This window comes from Cyclopterus lumpus, chromosome 22 (genome assembly GCF_009769545.1).
Source record: "Cyclopterus lumpus isolate fCycLum1 chromosome 22, fCycLum1.pri, whole genome shotgun sequence".
NCBI lineage: Eukaryota > Metazoa > Chordata > Actinopteri > Perciformes > Cyclopteridae > Cyclopterus > Cyclopterus lumpus.
The window spans coordinates 19,357,054-19,384,376 of NC_046987.1; the positions used below are offsets into that span (position 1 = coordinate 19,357,054).

Below are 27,323 nucleotides of genomic sequence, written 5' to 3' on the forward strand. Positions count from 1 at the left end.
CATGTGTTGAAGCTCAGGCTGGTTTGTTGCAGGCTGGCAGCTCGACAGACTCCGCCTCTCTGGCTGAGGGCTTCATTCAAGCTTTGCACAAGCTAGTCATGGACAAAAAGAAAAAATTACAACCTCTTGTTGTACACATGTGGTCCGCGGGGGGACCACAGAGGCCTCAAGCGGTGTAGCATAAATAACTGTGTGTGTGTGTGTGCGTCTTCTGTGTCCGTGCAGACGAGGAAGACGGCCGAGACTTGGAGAAACTAGAGGAGAAGATCTTTGACCCCAACAGCTCGCTGACGGAGAAACAGATCGACCAGTTCTTAGTCGTCGCTCGGTAAGTCGATGAACAATGATTTTGAGGGAAAAGAACCATTTATAGGGATGGAAACGGGATGCAAAGTGTCTATACGTGCGCTGGTTAGGCGGAGAGCGACGTCTCCGACTCCTCCGAGCAACTAATTGGACGACGTTGTAGTCGGCGTCTTACTTTTATGGCCCTTGAATAACGCTTCAGGCTCTTTTTTTTCCCCCCTTCTTTTTACAACCTCACCATCGGTGAAGGGTTTTCATTTAGGATTTGTGCTACTTAAAAAAACGAAGCTTCTGTTTCTGCGTCACTTACCTTTTGTTGACTGCATTCAACGTGAAAGTTGCGGTGGACTTTAAATTGGCTCTACGTCAAACAGGATATTTTTTATTTAGAGTTTTATCTCGGTGCAAATTGGCTGCAGTTGTATAATTTTCTCTGACTGCAACACTACAACACTGAATATTTTATCAGGAAGCACTGGATTTAGTTTTTGTGCATAAGACCTTCAGGGGGAACTATAATCACTAAATGTAAAAGTAAAACTTAAAGCTTATTCCTCTCTAGAAATAATATATATATATATATATATATACGTCTCTCTGTGTGTGCGCTATAGGTCAGTAGGTACATTCGCCAGAGCCTTGGACTGCAGTAGTTCTGTCCGGCAGCCCAGTCTGCACATGAGCGCTGCCGCGGCCTCCAGAGACATCACCTTGGTGAGATACACACACACACACACACACACACACACACACACACACACACAGCATGAAAGCGGCCCTCGGGGTGAAACGGGCATCGCACCGCCGTCGGTGGAAAGGGCGTCAGCTGTGCTCGTAGCGCACGACGCGTGTTAATGTGCGTTTTGCGGTGATTTGTTGAGACTCGTCTGCGGTTATCCCGAAAAAAACAAGCACCGCGGACCCCAGAAGCCTAGTGGGTCTGTTCTGCCCTAGATCTTATCCTCATATATAAAACATAGACGAGAGGCCTTGTAGCTAGATACACACACACACACACACACACACACACACACACACACACACACACAGAGAGCCCTAAGCCTTGAACAAGGGGCTGCCTATAAACTCCACGGACTGAACAAATCCAGATTAACGTGTGCTTTTTTTCCTCTTCCTCCCCCCCCCCCCCCGTTGCGCGTTCAGTTTCACGCCATGGACACCCTCCACGCCACGGGCTACGACATGACCCGAGCCATCGCGGCGCTGGTGCCTCAGGGTGGGCCCGTCCTCTGCAGGGACGAGATGGAGGAGTGGAGCGCCTCGGAGGCCAACCTGTTCGAGGAGGCGCTGGAGAAATACGGCAAAGACTTCACGGACATCCAGCAGGATTTTGTGAGTGGCGAACGTCGGTAGAAAAGGGATTTAAAAACGTTATAGCGTGGCATAAAGACTGGAAACTGGAGGGTGGGGGTGGGGGTGGGGGGTGTGACTAGCCTTCTTAAACAGTACCAAAAAAAAAAGCTTGCAAAAGCGCCTCCGGTTGCCTGGTAACCCTCACAGTGAGGGTCCAGGAAGTCGGCACAACGCATCGTTTGTACGGATGAAACCAATGAGGTGTAACGCAGTAATTCAGCAGGGGTTCATTTAAGGAATTTACTTCATTAAAAAAATTAATACAAAAATTAACTAATCGGCACTATTCACTGCCAAGTTTTTTTTGTTTTTTCGATATCGTGATTATTACGCTAGATGTTTTGAGGAAAATCTATTTCAATATATCATTTATAACTACAGCAGACATTTGGATTAAAATAATTTAAATGTTTTAAGTATATTAATTGTGGAAACGGTCATAAGAGTGGTAGTAAGAAGTTCTTTAAATTATTCTCACCATCTTTTTTATCTTAAAGAAATAATAATAAGCATTTCTGCCTCATTAAATAGTGTGGAAATATGTGAGGAAGCAGCTCATCACCTATGGGAATGCGTCTCGTCTAATTAAAAAATAATGTGTGGAATCGGCATTTAATGCCACAACTTGAGTGTCGAAAGAATTATAAACTTGTGTCGCAGTCACTTATGTACTTTATTTAAGTTGTGTAGCCGACGGTGGTCTTGTGGGGTGTAACGTCGCCTCTAGCAGAGAGTGACATGGCACTCTTTTCGGGGCCGGAGCACAATGTTTGTTGGACTCTGCCGATGCCCTCCGCCGCGTGCGCCACTGCACCACCTGGTGGCCGTCTGCCGTCGGTGCCGCTCGCTCGGTGTTTCCACCCCCCCCGGGGGGCCTTCTTCTCAAACAACAGGACTACGCCACCATTTATGGGTGGGGCCTCGACGGCTCCTTTTTTTTTTTTCTTTCTTTTTTCCTCCGCAAACTTCTCCGAGGCGACTCGACGGTGCTCCTTCAGGCTCCGGGCAGCTTTAAGTGGCCGGTTCAGTTTGTTTGTGGTCATCGTCGAGGAGACGGGAGGGTTAACATTTTTTAAAAAGCACATCGGGTGTGTGGAGAAAAATGTAACACTTTGTTGGTCTGCTTAGTCTTCACTGAAATGATGATTATTATTATTGTGTGCCTCTCTCCTCCAGCTGCCGTGGAAGTCCCTGACGAGTATTATTGAGTATTACTACATGTGGAAGACCACAGACAGATATGTACAGCAGGTAAAACGACATTCATCATTTCTCACGGTTTCAAGACTAATCTTCATCGGCATTTATATCGAGCTGTATTTTAGCTTTTCACTGTTACACTTTGACCTTTTTTTACGATTTCTGTTACACGTGATTTTAGTGCGTCTCACTCTTCTTTTTGTTTTCTTCTGGTGAACAATTCCATTTAGTTTTTCTTTTTTTATACTCCTTTTTCTCACAGTTTGACTGTATTCTGTCGTCAGGGAGGCTGCAAATTACAACGTGTAACAAAAATAATCATTAGGAAATGAGTCAGTTTCATTCATACATATATATTCTGTACGCTGTCTTAAAGCCAATGGAATCCAGGGGGGGGGGGGGGGTGTCTTTGGAGCAAACCTCATCACACTATTCTTTCTCTCCTCTTCCTCTTCTTCCTCCGTCCCAGAAACGATTAAAAGCAGCCGAGGCAGAAAGCAAGTTGAAGCAGGTCTACATCCCCAACTAGTGAGTCCCTCAACTTTCTATGTGAATCAAATTATTATTATTATTATCAGAGTTACTGTGTATCACTGCTGTGAGAAGCACAAACGCTTCCTTCAGTTGCATTTAGTGTTCACGGCCCCGTGTCGGATGTAACTGCTTCTGACGGACGCCATCGCTTCTCTTTTGATGGTCTGACCCTCCTCGCTGTTTTCTGATGCCGCCCCCATCCAGTAACAAGCCAAACCCCAACCAGCTGAGTAACAACGTAAAACCAGCTCTGGTGAATGGAGCGGCGGTCGCGGGGACCCCGGGGATCACGGGGATCCCAGGTGTCCAAGGCGGCGTTCCAGGTGTCCAAGGAGGCGGCGTTCCAGGTGTCCAAGGAGGCGGCGTTCCAGGTGTCCAAGGAGGCGGCGTCCCAGTTCTCCAAGGAGGTGGCGTCCCAGTTCTCCAAGGAGGTGGCGTCCCAGTTCTCCAAGGAGGCGGCGTCCCAGTTCTCCAAGGAGGCGGCGTCCCAGTTCTCCAAGGAGGCGGCGTCCCCGGTCTCCAGGGCGGCGTCCCAGGGATCCAAGGCGTCCAAGGCGTCCCAGGTGTTCCAGGGCTCCTAGGGGTCCCAGGCATCCCAGGGGTCCCAGGCGCCCCGGGCTCCGCGCAGATCCCTGGCCTCGGAAGAGCCTGTGAAAGCTGCTACAGTAAGTCGCTCGGCGCTGCCGTCGTCGCGTTATTTGCTTTGAGAAAAAAAAGATTCCAGTGAACTCGGGATAATTGCTTTGGCCTCCACGGTTTTGCAATCTCATTTTAAAGAACGGCGAATGTGCGTCCACCTCGAGGGAAAAACAACCTTTTAAAAAAAAGTTATATCACTGAAAAAGCCTTGAAACTAATTCACAAGCTTGATTCCTTTTTGCTACGTAACATAAATACAGGTCAGCGGCTTGAATGAGCGCTTATTCTGACATTTAAAATGTCAGAGAAAGGTGGAGAGAGGGGTCGTTTCTCAGGAGTACATGCACATCAAGATGGTTGAATATATATATTTATTAAGTCATTAATGTGGTGCTGTTAAAAGCTTGTTTTTTGTTTACTTTAAACATCTTAAATATGTGTTTCTGATTTTATTACACATGGCTACACATTATATCGAGTTATTCTTTTTCATTTAATTATTATTTCACCTAACGGCCAACTCGTGTTCTAATTGTCGACGACCACAAAACCCTAAACCACAGCACTCATTTCCAATTTGATTTTAACATTTAAGTGGCACACATTTGATATTAGATTTATGAAATGGTAGAGAGAGAGAGAGAGAGAGAGAGACACCCTGCAGCAGAGTATTATTTAAGTTATTTCAGTGGTTGTAGTTAATTCAGTGATGAATGATTAAAGGCTCTTGTGTAATTACTTGTGGATTATCGTCCGTCGTGGGCATCTTTTATATAAAGTTATAGTACTTTATACTTTTGTGTGTGTGTGTGTGTGTGTGTAGCCAGCAGCTCCTACCAGTGGTACTCATGGGGACCTCCGAACATGCAATGTCGCCTGTGCGCTTCATGCTGGACCTACTGGAAGAAGTACGGCGGGCTGAAGATGCCCACAAGGTTGGATGGAGAGAGGCCGGGACCCAACCGCAACAGCCTGGTACACACACACACACACACACACACACACACACACACACACACACTTCACTGGATATTTAGTTTATTTGTCCTGCAAACAGCAGCCTGCCTGTTTGCCTGAAGCTGTACCCTCAGAGGAAGAGTTTAATACTCCAGAGAAAAACATTTTGCTTCTCATCCTTGAACCACCGGATGAGTTTTCATGCTCATTAGAGCTGCTTATTTTTATTATTGATTCAATTCAATTCATTTTTTTTTTTTTATCCCAAAACTCGAAAACATGACAGAGCTGGAATCGCCAACGTCATGACCAGATGAAGTAATATTTGGAGGTTACATTGGATCAATAACCCTCATCTGTAACCAGTTCTGTAACCCTCCGTTTTCATGCTTTACCTTAGTTTCCAGCATTAACGGTTAATACAGACTCTCGAGTAACCACGGCGACGCGTTGTCGTGTACGTTATTGTGTGTGTGTGTACAGTGTCAATAAACCAGATGAAGTACTGAGCACACACACACACACACACACACACGCTCCGAATGGGTACACGTATTGTTGAGCCGTCGGGTAAATGATTAGCCACTAAATGACTTTAGCTCCAGCTAGTCTGCGTTAGCCGGGGTGTTGAACGGGCGCCGATGTATCCATTCCATTAACGCCGTCTCTCTGTTTGTGCCCCCTCCCTCCTCCCCCCTCCCCCCCCAGAGCCCCCACGGCCTGCCCCTGAGGCACGGCGGCAGCCCCAAATTCGCAGTGAAGACGAGACAGGCCTTCTTCCTGCAGACCACCGGCCTGACGATGATGGCGCGCCGCCTCTGCTATGACATCATCCGGCCGCGATATCTAGCCAGGCACCCCTACCTCCCCGTCAACACAGCCGCCATAAAGGCCGAGTGTGAGGAACCTCTTCTTCGTGACCCTCAGGCGGACTGGGTCATCCTTTTGTTGTTGTTGTTTGTTTTTTTTAAACCATATTTCTTGCAATTCATTTCTGCAGGTGCCCTGCGGTCGCCAGAAGGGCCGAAAAAGCCTTCGCCACTGAAACCCGTGGAACGTAAACCTCTGGAGTCTGTGGTTCGGTATTTAGGTGAGAGGAAGCCGGATGCCCACTGCAGCTGTTAAATTAATATTATATATATATATATATAGATGTTTTTATGTTGTCGTTCGGTGGCTCCACAACTCGCTTGGTGTATTCACTTCAGGCTGAATTGTCACAACTTTGGGGATATTCCTTAAGCTGTACTTTGTGTAAAACGTCAGCGTAATACTGTTGTCGCTTTGACCGTGTTAGCATCCCAATGTTAGCACTTAGCTCCGCCTCAGAGCTGCTAGCAGGAGACTCTTTAGTATTGTTGATGGTTGCTTAGTGCTGTTAAAGGCTGCAGCTCGGCCCCAAAATTCAACAATACTAATTTTGGCTTTGTGCCACGTAGTCCAGGCAGACGTCTCCATGGCGGATATCCTGATTGGTAAACGGCGCTACAGCTAAGAGGAAGAAGCTCTCCCTCTAACACTGTTTTCCTAAAATGAACACATTTAATTTTAATACATACAGTTGTGCTCTTCTCAAAGGATTAAAGTCACGGTCGCCTTTTTATAGTCTGCATGTCCCAAGTGTTTTTAGAGAGACACTGAACCCCGAGTTGTTGCTCCTCCGAGGTTAAAGGTTAAACGCAGAGGTCAGATTTCATGCACGTACCCGCTTGTGTATTAAGTTTTTGTTTTCTGAAAGTACCTTTTTGGTAAATGTGTGGGTGTGAACCCCCCCCCCCCCCCCCCCCCCCCCGCAGAAGCACACCCCCGTCCAGCCAAACCCGGCCCGCTGCCTCGCGGCGCGTCCATCTCTTCAGCCAGCCTGACGCCCATCAAGTCCTCCCCCATCCTCAACAACGGCTCCCCCACCATCCTGGGCAAGCGCAGCTACGAACAGCACAACGGACTGGACGGTGAGTGAGAGGAGCGAGGACACTGTGGCGTTGTTGTTGTTGTTGTTGTTTTTCTCTCTGCTTTAATGTAATTCACTAAACTCCACATGCCTGATCATTTTCTACATCATGATAACGGAGCTTTTTAGTCTTCACTCTGACTTTGTCTTCCACTATTAGTTATTATAAAATATTCGAATACTTTTTAAAACGACTCATTTGATTTAAATCTCTGCTTTAGTGGAAAAATTAGCTTGATAGAAGATATTAAAAAGGGTTTTGTTTTCTCAAATTCCCTTGTTGCTTTAACGTGAGATGAAGGAAATTACTTTAAGTTTTTCAATGTTTTATGAGCAAATCTTTAACCCTTTAGGCAGAAATGATTGGAGTGCAATAATGCTGTCGTCATGAACTTTGAAACACATTTTAGTGTTACTTTTTTTCAGTCTAATTTTTTATTATTTGACGGTATTAGGACAAACTATAATGCATTACATTACCCTTTTGAAACATGGAATATTTAAAGATGCAACGCCAACATTCACCACCGAAGGGTGAAGGGTTTGAGTGGGGTTTTTATTTTTTGGGTTGTGTCCCACTTTTCTCCCTCCCCTGTGAAATGAGAGGGGAAGAGACAGACTGAGAGATCAAGAGAGTATGCCAGGGAGGGAGAGGGAGTCAGAAAGAGGGAGAAAGTAAGATTGCAGGAGGATCGGCCTTGCTGCTTTAGCTGGAGGCTACAGTCTTACGTTGTCATGGTAACAGAAGAGGAAGAGGAGGAGGAGGAGGGCTCGGTAAGTGTATCCTGAGGGAGAGCATCTCCACTGGTCTGTGAGCCCACCTCGGGGCCCGGGCTGGGATAACACACCGGGGGGAGATTAAGGTTGGAAAGCAGCCAGGATCAAGCTTGAGGGATTAGCTTTTTTATTTTATTCGTTTATTTATTTAGCACTCGCCAATTTATCAAGTTCATCCTCCTTCGAGAGTAATTTGAGAGGAGCAGCAGTTTAATCGAGACATTGTTGTTTCTATACAAATTAAATGTTAAATATAGGACGAGTTCAACATTTTGTGAAACCAGTGCAGTCCCCGTTTAGGTCGTACTCGTGTCAATGGAAGCACCGTCGCTCGTGAGCTTTACTGCATAAAGACTGGAAGCAGGAGGAAGGATGGAGGAAGGAAGCAGCAGGTGCTTAGCTTAGCATAAAGACTGGAAAGAGGAGGAAGGAAGCAGCAGGCGCTTAGCATAAAGACTAGAAGCAGGAGAAAGGATGGAGGAAGGAAGCAGCAGGCGCTTAGCATAGAGACTGGAAGCAGGAGGAAGGATGGAGGAAGGAAGCAGCAGGCACTTAGCTTAGCATAAAGACTGGAAGCAGGAGACAGGATGGAGGAAGGAAGCAGCAGGCACTTAGCTTAGCATAAAGACTGGAAGCAGCAGCAGCAGGAGGAACAAAAGGATAGAGGAAGGAAGCAGCAGTGGGAAGATTTTAAGGATATATATATTTCTCACTAAAGAGAATAATGCAGAAACGAATGAATAAACCAGTACTCTATGGAGCCACCAGGGGGCAGGAGACTTGATCCTTTAGTGAACATCTGCTGTTCTCTCTCTTATCTGCAGGCTCTAAATCCAAAATCCTGGCCCCGCAGTGGGACATCATGGCCAAGCGTCTGAGCGAAGCCGGCCGTCCCTCGGTCTCCATGCAGGACGAGGTGCACGAACTCGACTGAGCGCTCTGTGGGGACGACCTCTAACGACGAACCCCAGTGAGGTGAGGTCATTTACTTTGAGCCCCGTAGTTGTTGTTGTTGTTGACTTACATTTGCCCCGTGGGTTTCCCAGTTGCATAGCAACTGTCAGTTGTAATTAGTTGTGTGTGTGTGTGTGTGTGTACTACGAAGGTTTATAATCACGTCGCCTTTGGTGTCTTCTTTCGCAGTGTGACGGGAAAACGGAAAAAAAGGCCCTTTTTTTTCCCCCAACCAACTGCAGCCGAGGGCGGGCCCGTGGGTGACGACGCCATTGGTCACCCCTTTTTTTTTTTTTTTTTTTTTGCTCGCGTCAGTTTTGGGGGTCCGTCGCGCTGCTGAAGACCGATCGATGAGTCGAACGCTTTCGGCCGCGGTCGACGAGAAAGACGGGGAAGCCTGACTGTACAGGACTGTGTTTATTAACTTACATTTCTCGTTTATTACCGTCATTGTAATTATCGTTATTTGTTATTATAATTTTTTTTACCAACTATAACTCCCCCCCTGCCCCCACCCCCACCCCCCCGCTTTATTGTTTGTCGATCAAACGATGGAACTCGTGAGGTTTCATGAAATAAACCAAAAACCCGGCTTTTTGCAGAGAGCCCCCCCCCCCGTGGGAAAAGGGGCGGAAGGACTGTAACATAAGCCACTTGCATCATCTTGTCTTTTTTTTTTTTTTTAACAAATTAAATTCATCAAGGAGACCGACTTCTATTTCAGCGCCACGAGTTTAACATCCTTGTGTTTTTTTTTGTTTCGATGAATTTGAATGCTTTATGGGGAAATCTTCTGTTTTTTGTGAGCCAGCCCCCCCCCCCCCCCTCCCCCCCACCCGAGAGAGGTTTAACTTATTGAGAAAGACTTGCTGTTTTTTCTACCTTTTTCACAAGTAATGCATCAATGCTTAGATAATGTAATTAAAAAAAAGAAGAGAATTGATATTATTTTTTTCCCCTCTTCTGTTGGTGTCTGTGCACAGAGGTGAGAGGTTGGTTTTCTTACTCACACAGGTATGCAAAACGGGGTATATGCAAAAATTCCATTCCAAATATTGATTTAAATGTTTATGAACCTTTTTAAAAAAAAAGAAAGAAAAAAAAAAGAGCAGTATTTGAAGACGTTTAGATGGACAAACACAGCCATGTTTTTTGTAAGCAACCGTAAAAAAGAAGAAGAAAAAAAACACCAAAAATCAAGAATTGTGTTCTTGCTTTTCATGTCCGGTCATTTTGTCGATTTTGTGTTTATCTTTTTATTTTATTTTTATTTTATGTTCAGTAGAAGCTTGTCTTGATATAAACATCAGTCATAGGTCGGTACAAGAAAAATATACAAAACACCTGCTGACGGTTATTGTCGTTGTATCCATCTCCATTTAGTTATCGAGCTCGGCTGTTCGTTCATACTTGGAAACAAGTCGTAAACTTTATTGAACAATGTATGAGTGCTTTTTCATGGTGGAAAATCAAGATAAAACAATAAGATACCCAACTATAAAATAAGACGGAACAGGCAAAACATGTTACAACGTTTTAAGAAGTTAATATAGAAGATATTTACCTGCTTAGATATGTTTATGAATGTGTTTTTAATGTAATAACATCCAGAAGACAACATCCCCCCACCCCAAGACACTGAGTTGGTTTTAGTTATATGCTCAATAAATAAGTTGTGATGTCAAGTTATAGGTTAAGATAATACTGGGAGAGAATTCACAAGATACCCAGCAGATAAATGTATTTAAATTAGCTCAAATTAGCCCCGTCTTTAACAGCTGCAACATTGAAAGTGGTTTACACATTAATGTATCAATAATAATACTATATATATATATATATATATATATATATATATATATATATATATATATATAAAAAAGTGTGTATATATATTGTGTGTGTGTGTGTGTATATATATATATATATATATATATATATATATATATATATATATACACACACACACACACTCTTGTATATAAATAGTGTGTGTGTATGTATATATATATGTATGTGTATATATGTATGTATATATATACATACATTTGTATATAAATAGTGTGTGTGTGTATATATATATATATATATATTTAAATTTTATTTATTTATCCTACACGTAATTTGGTTGTTTCTCTCTTATCCTCTCAAATTCTCTAAAGTCAAATTGGATGCAAAGAATCTGCATTTATCTGACTATTTTCTAGTCCAGGCTTTTATTACAATTGGAGTTTAGTTCATATTGTTGTTCTTAGGATTGTTTGTGCGCTGGAGAAACTCAATATTTATAATATCTACTCGTCCTTAACCATCGCTAACAGTCCTGTGCTGTTATTTCCACTTCCAGCCCACTTATCCGTGTCTCCGATGGCTAACCTAATGATTGTGAGCGAGTGCCGCCGCCCCCCCCCCCCCCCCCCCCCCCCCCCCCCCCCTCCCCTCTCTCTGGAAACTTTTTTTAGTATCCACCTCTCATGTCCGATGTACACCGATAACGTCGTTACAGTGGTCTTTAAATCTCACTTTGAAAAGCACTTAAATCTGTAAGCGATGGACGGTCATCAGGGTCGATTTATTAGTTACTTCCTGTATCACGTCATCAGACATCAGCAGGTTGAATCCTTCCATCCAATGGACTTGCAGCATCGTGGTGGGAAGTAACCATTTAAATTACATTTTAGAGGTACTTGTACTTTACTTGAGTATTTCCTTTCCTGTTACTTTTATGCATCTCGGGGAAATATTGTACTCTTTTACGCCTTTTTTTTTTTGTTACTCTGCAGATTCAGATTGTACAACATATCAACGGATACGTATTGTTATTGGTTAAGATGAGATTCTGTTTATTTTATTGAAACTTCACAAACTACCCAGTAGTATATAAAGTCATTAAAAGTGGCTCCAACTCTACCAGCTGCAACATTAAAGTGATGGAACACATGACTCAATAATTATAGTACATGCAATATAAAGCACAATATTATGAAATAGGGCCGTTCTGCATGATGACTACTTTTACTTTCGGTACTACAAGTACAGTTAGATGCTAATCCTTTTACTCTAGTAATATTTTAAATGCATGATTTTTCTTTTACTTGTCGAGGAGAATTCCTCCACGGTGGTTATGTTGCTGATTATCTGTGTTTTAATGATTACAAGGAATCATCTAAACATAAATGTAAACAACCAATGTTTACATCTCCAATACGACTATATGTCAGAGTACAGGGTCTGCACTCTTCTGGTTTATTTATTAATTATTATAACTGTCAAGGTCTTCATAGCTTCTGGACAAAAAAAAAAAATATATATATATATATATATATATATATATCGTGTTATATGGGTTTTTACTCCTGACTACTTCTAAAAAAAACTTTTATAGATTAAAGCAAGATTATTTTTGGCGCAGGTGTCGCCTCTTCGTGTGTCACAGGATACGTGTGAGGATTCACACGTCTTCTTTGGACTCTTAAAGTATTCATCCCCTCCGGAGGCCCAGTGAGAGTCAACAGGATTACTTCAAAGGCTGGTAACGTTTGGGGAAACGGCAGAAAAGTCTTTGAAAGCGTGAGTACACCAGTCAAAAATGAGTCACTTGTGTGTGTTTTCTGTCAATTTAACATATTTAAAGTCAGTATCGGCTTCCTTGAGACTGTGTGTGTATACGGTGTGACTGTCGCACACACCTGATGCTAATGATGCTAATGAGGGCAGCAATTACCTCTCAAAGGGAACAGAAACGGTAGAGCATTTCATTTTTTATATTTGCAATATAGCAGGGAAACAATGTCCATCAAGCGGGCACTGATGTGTGTGTGTGTGTGTGCACCAATTATCACTGCAGTAAACATTAGTAACGTTATATCAATTATTGGTAAATGGTTTATAACCGGGGAAAACACATTAAAATGGGTTTATTTATTTATCTACAATTTGTTATTAATTACCATTATAACATTAATTTACAATTGTGTAACACAACCGCTAAAAGTAACTTAAAACCCCTAAATTGTGAATTCTACGTGGCTAAAGCTGAGAAGAGTTCTTTTGGTGCTCTTTACTAGTTTATTTATTTAGAGGGGAAAAAAACAAAGATATTTGTTCATTATCTTTAATATGTTTTAATTACAGGAAACACCCAAAGAGGTGAAAGTACATTAAAAGTAGCCGTGACTACCTCACTGGATTCGGCTTCTCTCGCTTTGACCTTTGACCTTACCTGTGATCTGTCAGCCTCACCTGCAAGGTGTCACGGTACAAATTGAGTTGCAGTTGTAACTTCAAACACGCCATTATGTTAAACTGATATATTTTACCATCATATAACTTATGGGTTAGATGAGAAGATCTAAAGTTGATGCTATACTGTCGTTTATTTAATATAAAGTGAAAGCTAGCAGCAGGTAGCTTAGCTATCAGAGAGGCTGCTGGGTAAATTATTGTTGGACTGTTTTTCCTAAAAAAAACTATACCTTCATAAATGTCCTAATGTTTCTCAGTTGAACATTTAATATGACCGCCGTGCTCAAAATATGAATTCAGCCCAGTTTGACATCCTGCGGATTAACACACAATGTCGGGGCGTGCGCGCGCAGATTACAAGAAGCGCGTGAGCGTGTCTGCGCGTGACCTGCTGCTGCTGCTGCTGCTGCTGCTGCTGCAGTCAAGTAAAATGTGTCAATTTCCACCGGACAGCAGGAGCCCGGCGGAGGGAGCAGGAGACGCCGGTGCACAGCAGACGAGCCGCACGCCGACACCGCGACGTCCAGCACCGTTTCCCCGGGTTGATGCGTTTGATGCGCCGGCCTGCATCGCCGAGGGAGACGCCGCGGAGCTCCATCATCTGAAAGGTAAACAAATATGAAATGATAAAAGGATGATTCACGTCCGTCCGCTGGAGAGACAACACGGTGTGTGAGAACATTGTGTTGTGTGTGTGTGTAACCAGCGGTCGGTTATCCTTAAATCCTTAATAAGTTGGCAGGTTTTTTTGTTGTTGTTGTTAAGTCCTCTGTAATGAATGCAAAGTACATAGCTGCACATATAGTGTTAGAATAAAAGATGCATTGCTCTTCATTTCACATATTTTCTTTTACTCCTGGGACCGGTGGTATAGACTCAGAGGAGCATGAGAGGTGACCTGTGTGTGTCATTGTGCCTCCATGTAGTTAAAATATGCCTTGTAAGGGATAAACGTGCTTCCAGGTCCCCTGCGTCAAATTCCAGAGGAGAGGAGGTCTACCAGGGGGGAGGGATGGGGCTGTGTACAGTAATGCAAGTGGCTTTCTTACATCTAATGCCACTGACTGTCGCATCATATACACTGATCTTTAATTTATTGCGTTATTATTTAATGAGCTTGCTTTCCCCCCGATTGTATAAATGTAGTGAATTATTGTAAAGAATTTGGACTTCTTGGGTGTTTTTTTTTTCTTCTTTTTTCGACCGCACAGTCAGTAGCTATTAAAAAAAAAAAAAAGAACAATTGTTGCAGAAAAGAAGCTCAGTGGGAAACAAACTTTATTCCAACTATCCAACCAAAAACCCATTCAAAGAAAATCCATCGGGAACCGGAAGTGCAGCCATGTTTAACTCACTTCCTGGTTTTAGGACCTCTTTCCTGCTGATTTAGTAATAAACATATTGGCGTACGTCGTGCATGAGAGCCAAGTGAATGGCGTCCCAGTGGAGAGGCCTGTGTGCCCCCCCCCCCCCCCTCGTGCCACGTGCTCGGAAACCGGCCTTGATTTTTGTGCCGCACTGCTCAGTGGGATGGAGGCGGGCCTGCTCATTGGCCCGGTCGTTTCCAGGGACGACGTTATGAGTTTTGTGTCCGTCTTGCGTAACATACGTTGGGAGTTTTTAATCTGCAGACGGTTCCCATCGTTATTACATTTCTTTTGTCACATTTATTGGATGCAGAAAGAGCGGCTGCTATATATGTGGGATGGATTCCCAAATTCCCCTCATTGATTCACTCCATATACGGCCTGCAGTTCACCTTTTTTTTATTCGGGGTGAGATAATCCCTCTCAGTTGTACACCGACTGTATTGATATTATAGAGCTATTTATACCTCGAGCAGCAGACTTCACAGCAGGGAATCCCAGAATGACCCCCAAAAAAATTACTATTCAACTGACCTCAGCTGTGTGGACACTTGTGGTCTAAGTTATTATGGTATTAATGCACTCATGCAGGGTTTTCAGCTGCTGCTTCTTATTATAAGAGACCATGTAGGGTATGATTGGATCGCAGGTTAAAGGCTTAAAAGGTCATCGAGGAGGCAGAGGAAATGTTCCTGTGTGTGAGAGAGGAGAATGTTCAAAGATAAATCACCTTTCTGACATGTAACCACGTGAATTAAAAAATAATTGGCTTGAAATTGCAGTTTGGAAATGACAAAGATATGTGTACCGCATATAAATTAACCTCAAAACCATATTTCTAGGGACTGACAATTACATTTTTTTTTTAACAGAAAATGATTTCTTCTGATTACGTACATTGGTCACAGTTCTTAAATAAACCAATTGGGGTTCTTTATTAAAAAAATGAAACCTTTTAATCTTTGGGTCAACAAAAAAACAAACAACAGCAGGCTAAATATTTCGCTTTAAAAAAAAGCAGGTGTTTTTGTTCCTAAAGAAAAATAAGAAGAATAAAAAAAACCTTCCAGAGGAAGCAGCGAGCATCAATTATTCATGGTCATCTATTGATTACAAGCTTCTTTTGTCTGAAAACACATCGACGTGCACGCGTCGTCCTTCCCATCGGAGGCACAGCGCTGCACGCTCGCTCTGTTGCTGCTCCCCAGATTTTCTAATCTGCCGGTCTGACCCACATGCTGCTCAGGACCGAGGGCTCAGCCGCCATGTTTTAGGGTCTTCATTACGCTGCAGAGAGCTCAAGGGCTGTAATGATGGTGCTGGGGGAGGGGGAGGGGGGAGGGGGATCTTTCAGAAAAGATTTGAACCTTAAAGGTTGCTTTGTTTAAAAAGGTAATTGTGTGAATATGTATTGGGTGATAAAGAGACAGACTGACTGTTACATAGAAGAAGAAGAATGTTATTGTATATGTTTTCACATAATTCATTTTTAGAAACTGTTTATAGATGAATAACCAGCAGGTTGTTAGTGTCAAAAACATTATATCGATATTGTAAATTGATGACGTGTTATTGGTGCTTTTTTACGCTGCTTTCGTCATATTCTTTAGCGAAGTGTCGCCTTTTATTTATGGATTCGTAACCCAGCTCTTGCATTTTGTCCGTTTTTTAAATATTTTTTTTAGCAACAGCGAAGTACATCGTCTCGCAGGTACCTTTTTTTTTTTTAATAAAGGTGTTTAATAAAGTTAGCTTCTCGATGCTAACCCCCGCCATGTTGAATTAGCACCATGACAGCTCTTTTTTTTTTTTTTTTTTTAAAGGTTATGCAATAACTTTGACATCTGCTTATAAAATGTTATGGACAACGAGTTATAACAACGGATCAAAAGAACCTTTTGGTTTGTTTCTTTTTCAATAAATGTATCAAATTATTTAACATAAAAACAGAGAAAAGCATTGAATCCTCATATTTTCGGAAGCTGCAACCGTAAAATATTAATATTTTTTACTTGACAACTCACTCAAACAATTAGTCGTCCAGTTCATAAATCATGCGTCATCATTGTTTCGGGCGTGCGTGTGTCAGAAACCCTTAAAACCTGGTGTGTGTGTGTGTGTGTGTGTGTGTGTGTGTGTGTGTGTGTGTGTGTGGTGTGTGTGTGTGTGTGTGTGTGTGTGTGGTGTGTGTGTGTGTGTGTGTGTGTGTGTGTGTGTGTGTGTGTGTGTGTGTGTGTGTGTGTGTGTGTGTGTGTGTGTGTGTGTGTGTGTGTGTGTGTGTGTGTGTGTGTGTGTGGTGTGTGTGTGTGTGTGTGTGTGTGTGTGTGTGTGTGTGTGTGTGTGTGTGTGTGTGTGTGTGTGTGTGTGTTGTGTGTGTGTGTGTGTGTGTGTGTGTGTGTGTGTGTGTGTGTGTGTGTGTGTACCTACAAGGGCGGCTGCAAGTGCCCGGCATCGCGTCACCGGCTCTTAAAAAACGCTCTGGTCTCCGACCGCCACGCCACATTCCCTCCCCCCCAGAGCGAAGTGACCTTCCCAAAGGATCAACGCCGGAGAGCGAGCGGCGGTACACGCACGGGGATTATGGCGTTATGCGAGGTCAGGTCTCTGCTTTCATCGAGGAGTCAGGGTCCACAGCTGTCGGCACAGTAGAGGCCCCTCCGTGTTGTTGTTGTTGTTTTAACTCAACCTCGTAAAGCCCCCCCCCCCCTTTCAGTTCAGACAGCGTCACACTGTGATTGTCCTGTAGAGGGGTTCAATAAGGTGCGATGGCGAAGGGGGTCTGCGCAGCGAGAGCTGGTGGGATCGATACCCCGGTGCCGATGTGAGAGCTGGTGGGTTAGTGGGCGATATCCCACAACAACAACAACAACAACAACAACATTAGCAGCAGCAAGAACAACAACAGAGTCAAATAGCACCCAGTGGGTGAGCGGTGCCCTGCTGAGGAAACATGTCGATCGATGCACACACACACACACACACACACTTTTGTCGTATCAAAACGCCGGTGCACATTTGGACTGTGTAAATAAATAATAAACACAAACATCATGGCGAAATGAGATTGGCGGTCACGTGTAAGTAAAAGCTTCAGGATTAATAAAACTGTAATAATCACGTTGTTCCAGGAACCCGTTCGCTGCGTCACAACTCGCCCTCCTCCGGTTTCCACGACAACAACAAACCTGCCCGGCGCTCCGTAAACAACGAGCTGCGGATGCCAACAACATTTCATCAGAAAGTCATTTTTAGACGCAAAAAGGGGAGTTGAGACGACACTTTTCGTCAATTATTTCTTGCTAAAGGTACAATTTCAAGTTGACCTTTTTTTTTAAAAATTTGTTCCTCTCCTCAAATCAAACATAAGTTTAAACCTTTAGTGACTAACCGCCGGTTGGATGAGAGGAGTGAGAAGATGGTTCCACGTTCTGGGAGAAATGTGCTGATCCCCATGGACCCACTCTGGAACCCGGCCACCCTTTGAAGACAAAAAGAGCCCAAAATAATATATATTTTTTAATGCTTTTGTTCTTCAAACGGGCCTTTTTGTAGTCCTAACCTCTCTCCGGAGTTTTTACGGAGCGGTACTGATCCATCGTGTTTCTCTTACGACACGGCATCGGCACGCTAGGAGACGTATACGGCTCGACCTTTGACCTTCCTCGGTTTGCCTTTATTAGACCTGCGATGTGATGAATGGAGATGAGAAAGAATCCGACCCTGCGTGGGCCTCCATGACACCTGACACCCAAAAAGCCTGTGAGCGGATTTGGAAGAAGAGCACATGACGTAGGCGGTCGGTTGATAAAAGCTATACTTTACATAAGTCGGTCAGTAAATAGCATCGAGGAAGAGGGAAGTGGTAGGAAAGTGCCCGCCCCCCCCCGGAGCTCCGCCACCTCTAATTTCATCGTGCCCATCAAGTGTTTTTATTGCCTCTTTGACCGTGACCCGAGCTCAACTTCTGGGCCATTCAAGTTGTTATCGTGAAGAAAAAGGAGGAGTTAGAGGTCGCTCCTCACATGAACGCTCACTGTGGCTGTTTTTATTTATTTTTAATTTTACATCCAGTACTGCTGCTGTACAAAAATACAGAACATTTAATTGAACTGAATGAGGAAATTACACCGAAAATGACACACTGCACGCGGAAATGGATGACTCCGCCACTTAAAACAAACACTATTGTACAGAGGGACCTTTTTTTTTTTAAAAACACCGTAAATGTCTGAGCCTAAAATTAATAAATTCACGGTTTGACCTACACCTCTTCTTTCCACTCCTTTTCTCCTCAGACCTGCATCGCACCATCGGAGACAGAAAAACCTTTTTGTGTGAAGAGGGAAGGTCATGGCGACCGTGGAGGCCCCGCCGGCTCCCGTGCCCCTGACGGCGCTGTCCCGCTGGTACCTCTACGCCATCCACGGCTACTTCTGCGAGGTCATGTTCACGGCCGCCTGGGAGTTCGCGGTGAACCGTAACTGGAAGTTCCCCGGCGTGACCAGCGTGTGGGCGCTCTTCATCTACGGCACGTGCATCCTCACCGTGGAGCGGATGTACCTGAAGCTGCGCGGCCGCTGCCGCGTGCTCCCGCGCTGCCTCATCTACACCCTGTGGACGTACCTGTGGGAGTTCGGCACGGGGCTGCTGCTGCGCCAGTTCGACGCCTGCCCCTGGGACTACTCCCAGTTCCGCTACAACTTCATGGGACTGATCACGGCCGAGTACGCCGTGCCCTGGTTCTGCGCCTCCTTCATCGTGGAGCGCTGGGTCATCCGCAAAACGCTGCGGCTTCGGTTCCACGCGGGGCCCGAGGACGGCTGGTCGAGCCGCCGGTCGGACGCCGCGGGAGGAGGGAGGGGAAGTGACGCCAACGGCTACCTTAAAGGGGAATGAAGGAAGGAAGGAAAGAAGGAGGGAAGGAAGGAAGGAAGGAAGAACACCATGGAGCAGTCCCTCCCCCAGGTGCACCAAAACATCCGAACAGCCGTGAAAACAAACTCAACGGAGGCTTCAAAACGGCCAAATCGCTCACTGTGCTCCGGGAGCGTCGACAGAGGCCCAATATGCATCCCATAACGCAGCCAGATCTGAACTCTTGACTCGGATTACACTTTCAATACCTCCCCCCCGCCCCCCCCCATCTGCGAAGACCTCCGAATAACAAAAGTTGGTGTTATCATCCCGTGAAGGAACAAATCCAAGAACAATATGTCTGTTTTTCAAGGGCGGACGTCTGAAAGCAGAAATCCTCAGAAAAAGTAGCTGCAAAAAAAAAAAAAAAAAAGAAAGAAAGAACCCATTAGTACTGTAGTAATGTAGCCACACACTGTTCTTTAGGAACACACACACACACTGTTCTTTAGGAACGAGACACATCGAGGTCAGAGTACATCCTGAGGAATGTTTTTAGTGAATACCCACAATGCCTGGAAAAAAAAGCATGAAAAAAAAAATTAAAAGTCGTCTTCCAATATGATATACATTTATATAAAGCTCATTCAGCAGTCACACAGTATGTCAAACTGCTGTTTGTGTGTGTGTGTGTGTGTGTGTGTGCGGGGGGGTGGACAATAGCTCATATCACGGTCGTCTCCTCACAGCATGTTGAAGTGTCCTTTAGCAAGGCACCGACCTCCAGACTGCTGAGCCGGTTCACGGCCTTGCATGGCGGCTTCTCCACCGTCCCCGTGTGTGTGTGTGTGTGTGTGCGTGTGCATGTGTGTGTAGTCTAATGTGAGGTGTGTTTAAGGAGCTAAATACATGCAGTCCATTTGCCATAATATCAGGGTCTCTTCTCTGTTGGCAGCATGAAGCATCTTCGCGTCTGGACGTCCATTTAGTTTTTTCTGTAACGTCGTCTTCGCTCCTGACGACCCTGTTTTCTTTCTCTCCTCTCTCCTCATGCACGATCAAAAAGTAGCAACACGACATTGAGCGACGCGGAATTACAAAACGTGCAGGTGTCGGGTTTCTTGACTTGAAAATACGTTTTAACATAATTAAAAGGAACACTTCTCCTGACACGAGTTTCGGACTTTGCTGCTCATTTTCTTTTCACCGTTGATGATTTGTGATTCACAACATTTGTTTTGGGTTTCCTCTGTGAATATGACCTCTGTGATATTTGACTGACACCTGACACACTCCTCACGTTTAACTGTAACAGTTCAGGTAGTATTAGATTACGTTTTTTTAAAAAAATGGTCCTTTAACTCCATGCAGGTGATAACGTGTAATGCAAATAAGGCTCATTTCCTTTTGTTGTTGTTGGTTCTGATGTTGATCCTCAGACTTCCTCCGCTGTGTGAGTAGAACGATGCATTCAGGGGCCGATAAAATCGCTGGTGCTACTGGATCGAGCTTGAAAGCCGGTCGGAGACGTGCCTCTTTACAGGGAATGAGTCCAAGGTACCAGAAGGGAAATGGAAACATGGGCTGATTCCCCCCCCAACAACAACAACAACAACAACAAACATCCAAATCCATGTTTCCACAACACTACTGGACTATGTAAAGGTGTGACATTCAGTGTTCCCCTGCAAGTCCAGAGGGTGGACGTCAGAAAGCTGTTCCACAGATGAACTGCTGCCACCCAGTGGACACATTTGGAAACTGCATCTGGAAAACAAATATTTTGTTATGCTTGGACAACAAATAAGACGGCACAAAAGGTCAAGAATCCTTTTTTTTTTAGGATGAAATTCAGAAGGATTTAAATGTTTTTATTATCGTGTTTTTATTTCACACATGAATCAACAGGCTTCAAAGCAATAGTCGCTTCTGACCCAGCAATGATTATCAAGCTCAAGGCCGTTAACTCTCTTTAAAAATCTAATAAACTATATTATGAGAACTTGTGTGCAGCCGATGTCTTTGACTAATCTACTCTGATGAAACTGTTTTTTTTTTGCAATGTGATCGTTAATAGTTATGAACATTTTATACAGATTTTAAAACTGTTTTGCTGTAAAACCTTTCACTTTAAAACATTTACTTATACTAATTTTAACTTGAACACATATACCTTTAAACCTTTTCACTGTCCAACGTTTTTCAATGTAAAACATTTAGTTTTACAACATTCACCTTTACAACTTTTCACTGTAAAACTTTTAGCTCTAAAATGTTTAAAACAAACTGCAAAAACATTAACCTTTAAAACACACACATATATATATATATCACTGAATTGTATAGCTTTATACTTATTATGTTCTATATTTTATTTTATCATTAAATTACCTACCTTGAATAGTAGTAGTTACATTTGTTTTCCATAAATAAGTCTTTCAAAGTTTTAATGAGTTTCCCCGAGCTCACCTTCATTTCCTAATCAAAACAAAGATGGCGGCCCGTCGGCTACCTTGCTTGGAGAAACAGAGAAAATCACTCAGGAGACGCAAATATTTTCATCCAAATAATGAGAAACGTCTTCAATGAAGATGGAAATACAGTCAGAGTAGCGGTGAGTGTTTTAAACAACCTACTATGTTACATTTGAGGAGTTTAAAAAAATCATAACCTGTTAGCTGTTGTGCTAGCTAGCTGTGCTAGCAGTTGTGCTAGCTAGTTCTGCGAGCTAGTTGTGGTAGCAGTTGTGTTAGCTAGCTAGTTCCATTTGTTGTGACATAACCTTGATAAAACTCATATTTATTGTTTGTTTGAAATACACACTGACGACTAGAAATACTGCTGTTGTGTCCTCGCACTTATTATTATTATTATTATTATTATTATTATTATTATTTTGAGCAACGTTTTAAAGGTACTTTGTCACAGTGGTACTTTGCAATGAATACTCTTCATTTACTTGCTTATTCTATCATGTTAGCATGCTCACTTGTGCTAAAGCGCTAAACCCAAAGCCAAGCTGAGGCTAATATTTGTAGGTAAGTTATTTAATCAAAAAACAAAGTATTGGACACTTTTTGAGCTGATGACGGTGCTGCATGCGAAGTCAGGGTATCACTAAACCTCTGACAAGAACAGAATACCTGGAGCCAGATTTCATGGTATTAATACTCATTATCTATCTATCCTATCTCTATCTATCTATCTATCTATCTATCTATCTATCAAGTGGCAACGTTTTCAGTTCAGTTAGAGCATTTTCAGTCAGCTTCAATGCATTTGTCACAGGGTATCAACATGTTTATGTTTGTCATAGAAATATTTTGTATTATCATGCTTTTAGAAGAAATTCTGACAGATGAAAGCATTGCATACCAAACAAGCTCCTTCTGTCTCCGCTATATTAAGTTTTATTAACATCAACATTGAATACGAACACAATAAATGCACACTGACATCTCCTATAATACTTTCACGAAGCTTCCCTCATTTCCATCCATTAGCAGATAAAGGGACATAATTAAATTCTGCTCCTGCAGAGAAACACATGGGCAGAAATATTGTTTAAAAAAACTGCAGTACTTTAATTTGGCCACACGGGGGCTCTTTTTCACCAGAAATGAACTCACTAGCTGAGTTTATACAGCATGAAGACACAGGTTGTTCCTGAGTCATCAGTCTACATGTGCAGATGGATTTGTGAGCTGTTTTTAACACAAGGCTTTCTAAGATGAGACAGATATTGGCTTAAAGTATAACTTTATGCCGGCCAGTTGTGAACCAACATGCCCTCTCATTTTAGTCAATAATTTAAGTTATGCCTTTATGGCTGCGTTATATAGCCAGAGCATAATAATAATAAAAAAAAAGGAACTCATTCATTTTGAATAATGCTTCGATGACAGATTTCCATTTGTTTTCAGTCGAGGCCTCAGGCAAAAATGTCCACCTCCCCCACCCTCCCCCGTCTTGCTGGCACACCATGTGTCAGGTTCGGGAGAATCTCAGTTATTTACCTGTCTTGGCAAATCTTTTAATTGTCTGTGAGCTCCATGCAGCTCCGGGGGGGGGGTGGCCTGCCTACCTGAGGGTGTGTCCGCTTCACACGCTCGGCTGCACTAATGGCATGAACCCTGCACAGCGTCTTCGTCGCACTTTAAACAACCTGTAATCTGTGCCGTGGAGATGACAAGTGTCCTCCCCCAAGGCCGGTTTTCAGGGCCTGTTTTGTGAGTGTTTTTGTGTGCACGCCTTCATGTGTGTTAAGCTTTCTTTCTGGGTGTGAGGAGAAATGTGTTTTCAGCTTAAGTTTCGCCGGGCCTGTCTTTGTTTTCACCTCATTGTTCTCGGTGTCAGGTGTAACAGGAAGTACAAACGTATAGACGTCCGTGGATTAATAGAAATGAGAAAAAAACTAATTGCATTTTGAACTACTTACAAGAAGGAGGAGTTGCCTGTACATGCGTGGCACACTGACGCACTTTTAACATCCTCAAGGTGTGAGGGAACGATGCATGTTTAGTTTTTTTAAGTCTGTCGGACAGTTGAATGTCAGGTTGGCATTGGAGGGTGGTGGGGTGAGTGACGGCGTCATAGTGCATTTATTATGCCCTGGTGGGCGGGTCGTCTCCATAGGTTTGGAGGGCGAGCTGACAAAATGAGTTGTTCCATCCAATCAGGGAAAAAGGCCTTTTTTTTTAACATTTGCATTTCCACTGAATGGGAGCCAGCGAGGAGAGAGCCCTCCATTGAGGGGAAACTTGCTTGACGTGTGAATGAGCGAATGCGTCGGGCCCTCTTCCCGAAAAACACATTCATGCGTTCACGGCTTTGGACAGATTCTGGGTCTTTCGCTGGAAAACACTTTTTTTCGTAGTCACTTTTTCCCCCCACGTCGGCTGCTTGGCAGTCGAGGCCTCTCTCTCTCTCTCTCTCTCGCGCAGTCAGGTTTGAACAGGCTCTCGTCTCCCCCCCCCCTCTGTACTCGAACTCTCCTCTGATGAGGCCGAACAAATCTTCTGAAATAGCCAAATAAGTCTTTTGATGAAACCCTTTCAACCATGGATGACGGAAAAAAAGTTAAACCCGCCTAAATCCACTTTTGGCAAACTGTTTTTCCAGAATGAAGTTAGCGCACTTATTTGACTTAAATTCATACCAGGCCGACCCATCAAACTGTAGCCAGCATGAGATAATATAAACAATTAGTTTCTAAACAGACTGACAACATTTTTTTTTTAAATCCCCTTTTTTCTTTTAGTTACATCACTGAGATGTTTGACTTTCACTGTGCAGAATATAATATATCACATGTATAGTACATATGTGTACAAGTTACAGAAATGTGTTGAGGCGTCTCGTATCCAGCGGTTGAACTTTTAAAATGAAAAGATGTTGTTTTAGCTCATTTTAACCAGGTAATAAAAAATAAAAAAATGCAAATCGTCATATTATTCAATCATATCCTCCCATGCAAAGTGCGTTTGTGTGTCTTAAAACATGTCTGAAGGGGGGTCCTCCTGATTTGTGGATTTTCTCCAAACCTTTTTTTATTCTGGCCAGGTGTCTCCTCCCCCCCCCACACACACGAAAGGATCTGCCCATTCGTGTGTTGACAGTTTGAACCCGTGGCCAGCTGGAGCGCGCCAACAAAACCTGCCGTTTTTGCTAACTGTCACAGCTTATCTCCTGCGAAGGCTTTGCATAACGAGATGGAGCGACACGCTTCTTTCCCACGCTGCTTTACATGGATTTTGGTTGTTTTCAGGTGTTGTGTTTTTTTGTTGTTGTTTTTTTTAAAATAGAAGGTGGTGTTGACGCAGGAGCCACCACAGCTGCCTCTGGAGTATCAGAACAAACCCTTGATTGAGGTGTTGTTGAATACTTAGGACATCAGTTTAGACCTCCGGTTAAAAGGTGCTTTCCTAATCATGCGGCATTCACGCGAATCTGATCGCGGCCCGAGGTCAACACGCAACGTCCTGCCAAGAGAAACAAACGTTCCTCCGCCCTGCCCATTTTTGCGCTCGCTGTTTTCCATATTCTTTGTTTGCACTGTCAATAAATAAGTTATTCAACATCCTGTATATTCCAGTGCATCAGATAATAGGCAAATATTTTGCTGGCCCGGCTTCTGCATTAATTGCCGTCGCCAGTCGTTTATGAACTCTTAATATTCACGGAAAACAAAGGAATTTGTTTGAATTTTTATTTTTATATTTATAGAAATGTGCAGTTAAATGTGTTGTGCATGTATAAAGACATTTCCACCATAAATCGGTGCGTACAAATTCACCCGAATGCAGTGTTCAACTTTTTTCCTTCCTCTCCTTCCGTGCGTGTCATCCCTACTTAGTCTCAAGTCCGGCCTCCTTTCCATTTGGCCTTTTCAGATGCATGTTTTTGGGCAAGGTTTAGAGTGCCTTATATTTGTCCAGCGGTCGCCGATGCCAGCTTCCGCCCTCGGTCCATCGGGCCCCAGGGCCCCCGGTCTGCGTTGTGTCTTCTCGTGGGTCCGCTTAGCTTCAAACAGACGCCACACTGTACTTGGGGGCTCTGCTCCCTCTACTTGAATGGTAGTGATGATGTAGTGACGGTGGTCGTTTATGGATAGGAGCGAGGCGAGGGCACCTCTACCTCCCCTTGAACCAGACTGGTGTATCTGCTTGGTCTTTTCGATGCAGACAGTGAGGTGTTCCTTGAGACGGGACGTCGCACTTTCCCCAGTAAAACTACCATTTCCCAAAAGGTTACCATGGTCACTGGTGTGGTCATCGAGTGTGCACGCTGCCTCGCCCCTGTAAGCTCAAACCTCTTTCGCCGATGGGCTCCATCACATCTACAATGCGCTCCAACACTTGCGCTCTCTGTGAAGCGACAATCCGAGGTCCCGCGAGAAGGTCCCCGTGATCGTGCTTCTTGAGGATCTGAGGAAATGTGCCTCAGCGCCACCTCTGTGCAGGTGGCTCCTCTCATGCTCTTCAACCCTCTGGTGTGTGAGGTTGGACTTGCCCGTGATGAAAGAGCTGCTCTTTCTCTGGGTTTAGCAAAAGCCAGATAAAAGGGACTAGAAGAGGGCTTCTTTTGTCTTCACTGTACGATAGACATGTTCTGTTTGTGCCATCTTTTAAAAAAAAAAAAAAAAAAAAAAAAAAAGCTCTCCGCACTACATCTTTGTCTGCTTCCTTCTGGGGGTGAAAACAGAAGAAGAGGTCTAATGTGTCCGACTTCGGCCCGGTGAAATAATCAAAATCTTGGCTTTCACATCACGCCCCTTGGTAACCCTTTCATCTTGGCTGCTGTCGCTGTCATCTTCAGCCTATGAGTGGTAAGTGGGTATTATTATGTTAGTGTGTTAAACCATTGACACACTATCTCGGCACAGAATTCAGGTGCCGACATTAATTATTTCCAGACGGAAAAAGTAAAAAAAATAAAACTTTCTAGATTAAAAAACTTTTCTTTGAAGTTGACTTTTTTTTTGGACAACTATTGGGAGGATTGCCTTATTTAATTCTGCCGTCGTTAGGAGAAACACTTTGGCACTGGTTCATCTCTGTGAGAGAACCTTTATTTTGGAAAGTGAGGAATCGCACGTTGTGGACGTGGACTGAATCAACTGATAGCAGCCGAAGGGTTTTTTTCTCCCGCTCATTCCTGCCTGTGTGTGTGTGTGTGTGTGTGTGTGTGTGTGTGTGTAACACCCTGTCCTGGGAACCAATGATCTTCAGGTACACGCCAACCGCCATCTTTTAAGTTATTGCCTAACTGTAATCAACGGTATTGCTGTCACATTGCCTCGCTGTTGACACTGATGACAGCTGCGGGTGTACACACACACACACACACGCACACACACACGCACGCACACACAGAGTATTTCATAATTTCAACAAGCCAAGATAAGAATCTTAATCTTAACCGCTGACCCCCTTGAGCTGAACTACAGGGGGTTTATTGATGCACAAGCCCCCCTCCCCACACACACCTACACACACACACACACACACACACACACACACACACACACACACACACACACACACACACACACACACACCCCGGTCATCTTCTGCTCGTCATCTTTTCCCGACGGTGGGAGAGTGACTCGCCTGCAGAGGGAAGTGTTTTTGTTTGTGCAGCTTCCAAGCGGCAAGCCCAGCGGT

General features: G+C 43.8%; 2 protein-coding genes across 4 annotated transcripts in view; both read left to right on the top strand.

The window, feature by feature from the left end:
* The window catches only part of mta1 (metastasis associated 1), a 32,393-nt gene extending 22,367 nt beyond the window's left edge, over positions 1-10,026 (top strand). For 2 of the 3 annotated variants that reach the window (XM_034525337.1, XM_034525338.1), the window contains exons 8-19: positions 226-328; positions 921-1,020; positions 1,471-1,659; positions 2,857-2,931; positions 3,350-3,408; positions 3,619-4,079; positions 4,877-5,028; positions 5,719-5,908; positions 6,011-6,100; positions 6,807-6,962; positions 8,563-8,713; positions 8,882-9,503. In XM_034525337.1, the coding sequence (XP_034381228.1) occupies positions 226-328; positions 921-1,020; positions 1,471-1,659; positions 2,857-2,931; positions 3,350-3,408; positions 3,619-4,079; positions 4,877-5,028; positions 5,719-5,908; positions 6,011-6,100; positions 6,807-6,962; positions 8,563-8,672 (1,685 nt within the window). In that variant the 3' untranslated portion in view covers positions 8,673-8,713; positions 8,882-9,503. Of the gene's footprint in view, positions 1-225; positions 329-920; positions 1,021-1,470; positions 1,660-2,856; positions 2,932-3,349; positions 3,409-3,618; positions 4,080-4,876; positions 5,029-5,718; positions 5,909-6,010; positions 6,101-6,806; positions 6,963-8,562; positions 8,714-8,881 lie in introns of all 3 variants that reach the window. The other variant, XM_034525336.1, reaches the window with a different exon arrangement.
* A 2,171-nt stretch (positions 10,027-12,197) lies between these two features.
* On the top strand, positions 12,198-21,158 carry tmem229b (transmembrane protein 229B). Its single transcript, XM_034563688.1, has 3 exons — positions 12,198-12,262; positions 13,391-13,545; positions 18,600-21,158. The coding sequence occupies exon 3, from the start codon at positions 18,655-18,657 to the stop codon at positions 19,198-19,200; it is 546 nt and encodes a 181-aa protein (XP_034419579.1). The 5' UTR covers positions 12,198-12,262; positions 13,391-13,545; positions 18,600-18,654; the 3' UTR covers positions 19,201-21,158.
* The last annotated feature ends 6,165 nt before the right edge of the window (positions 21,159-27,323 follow it).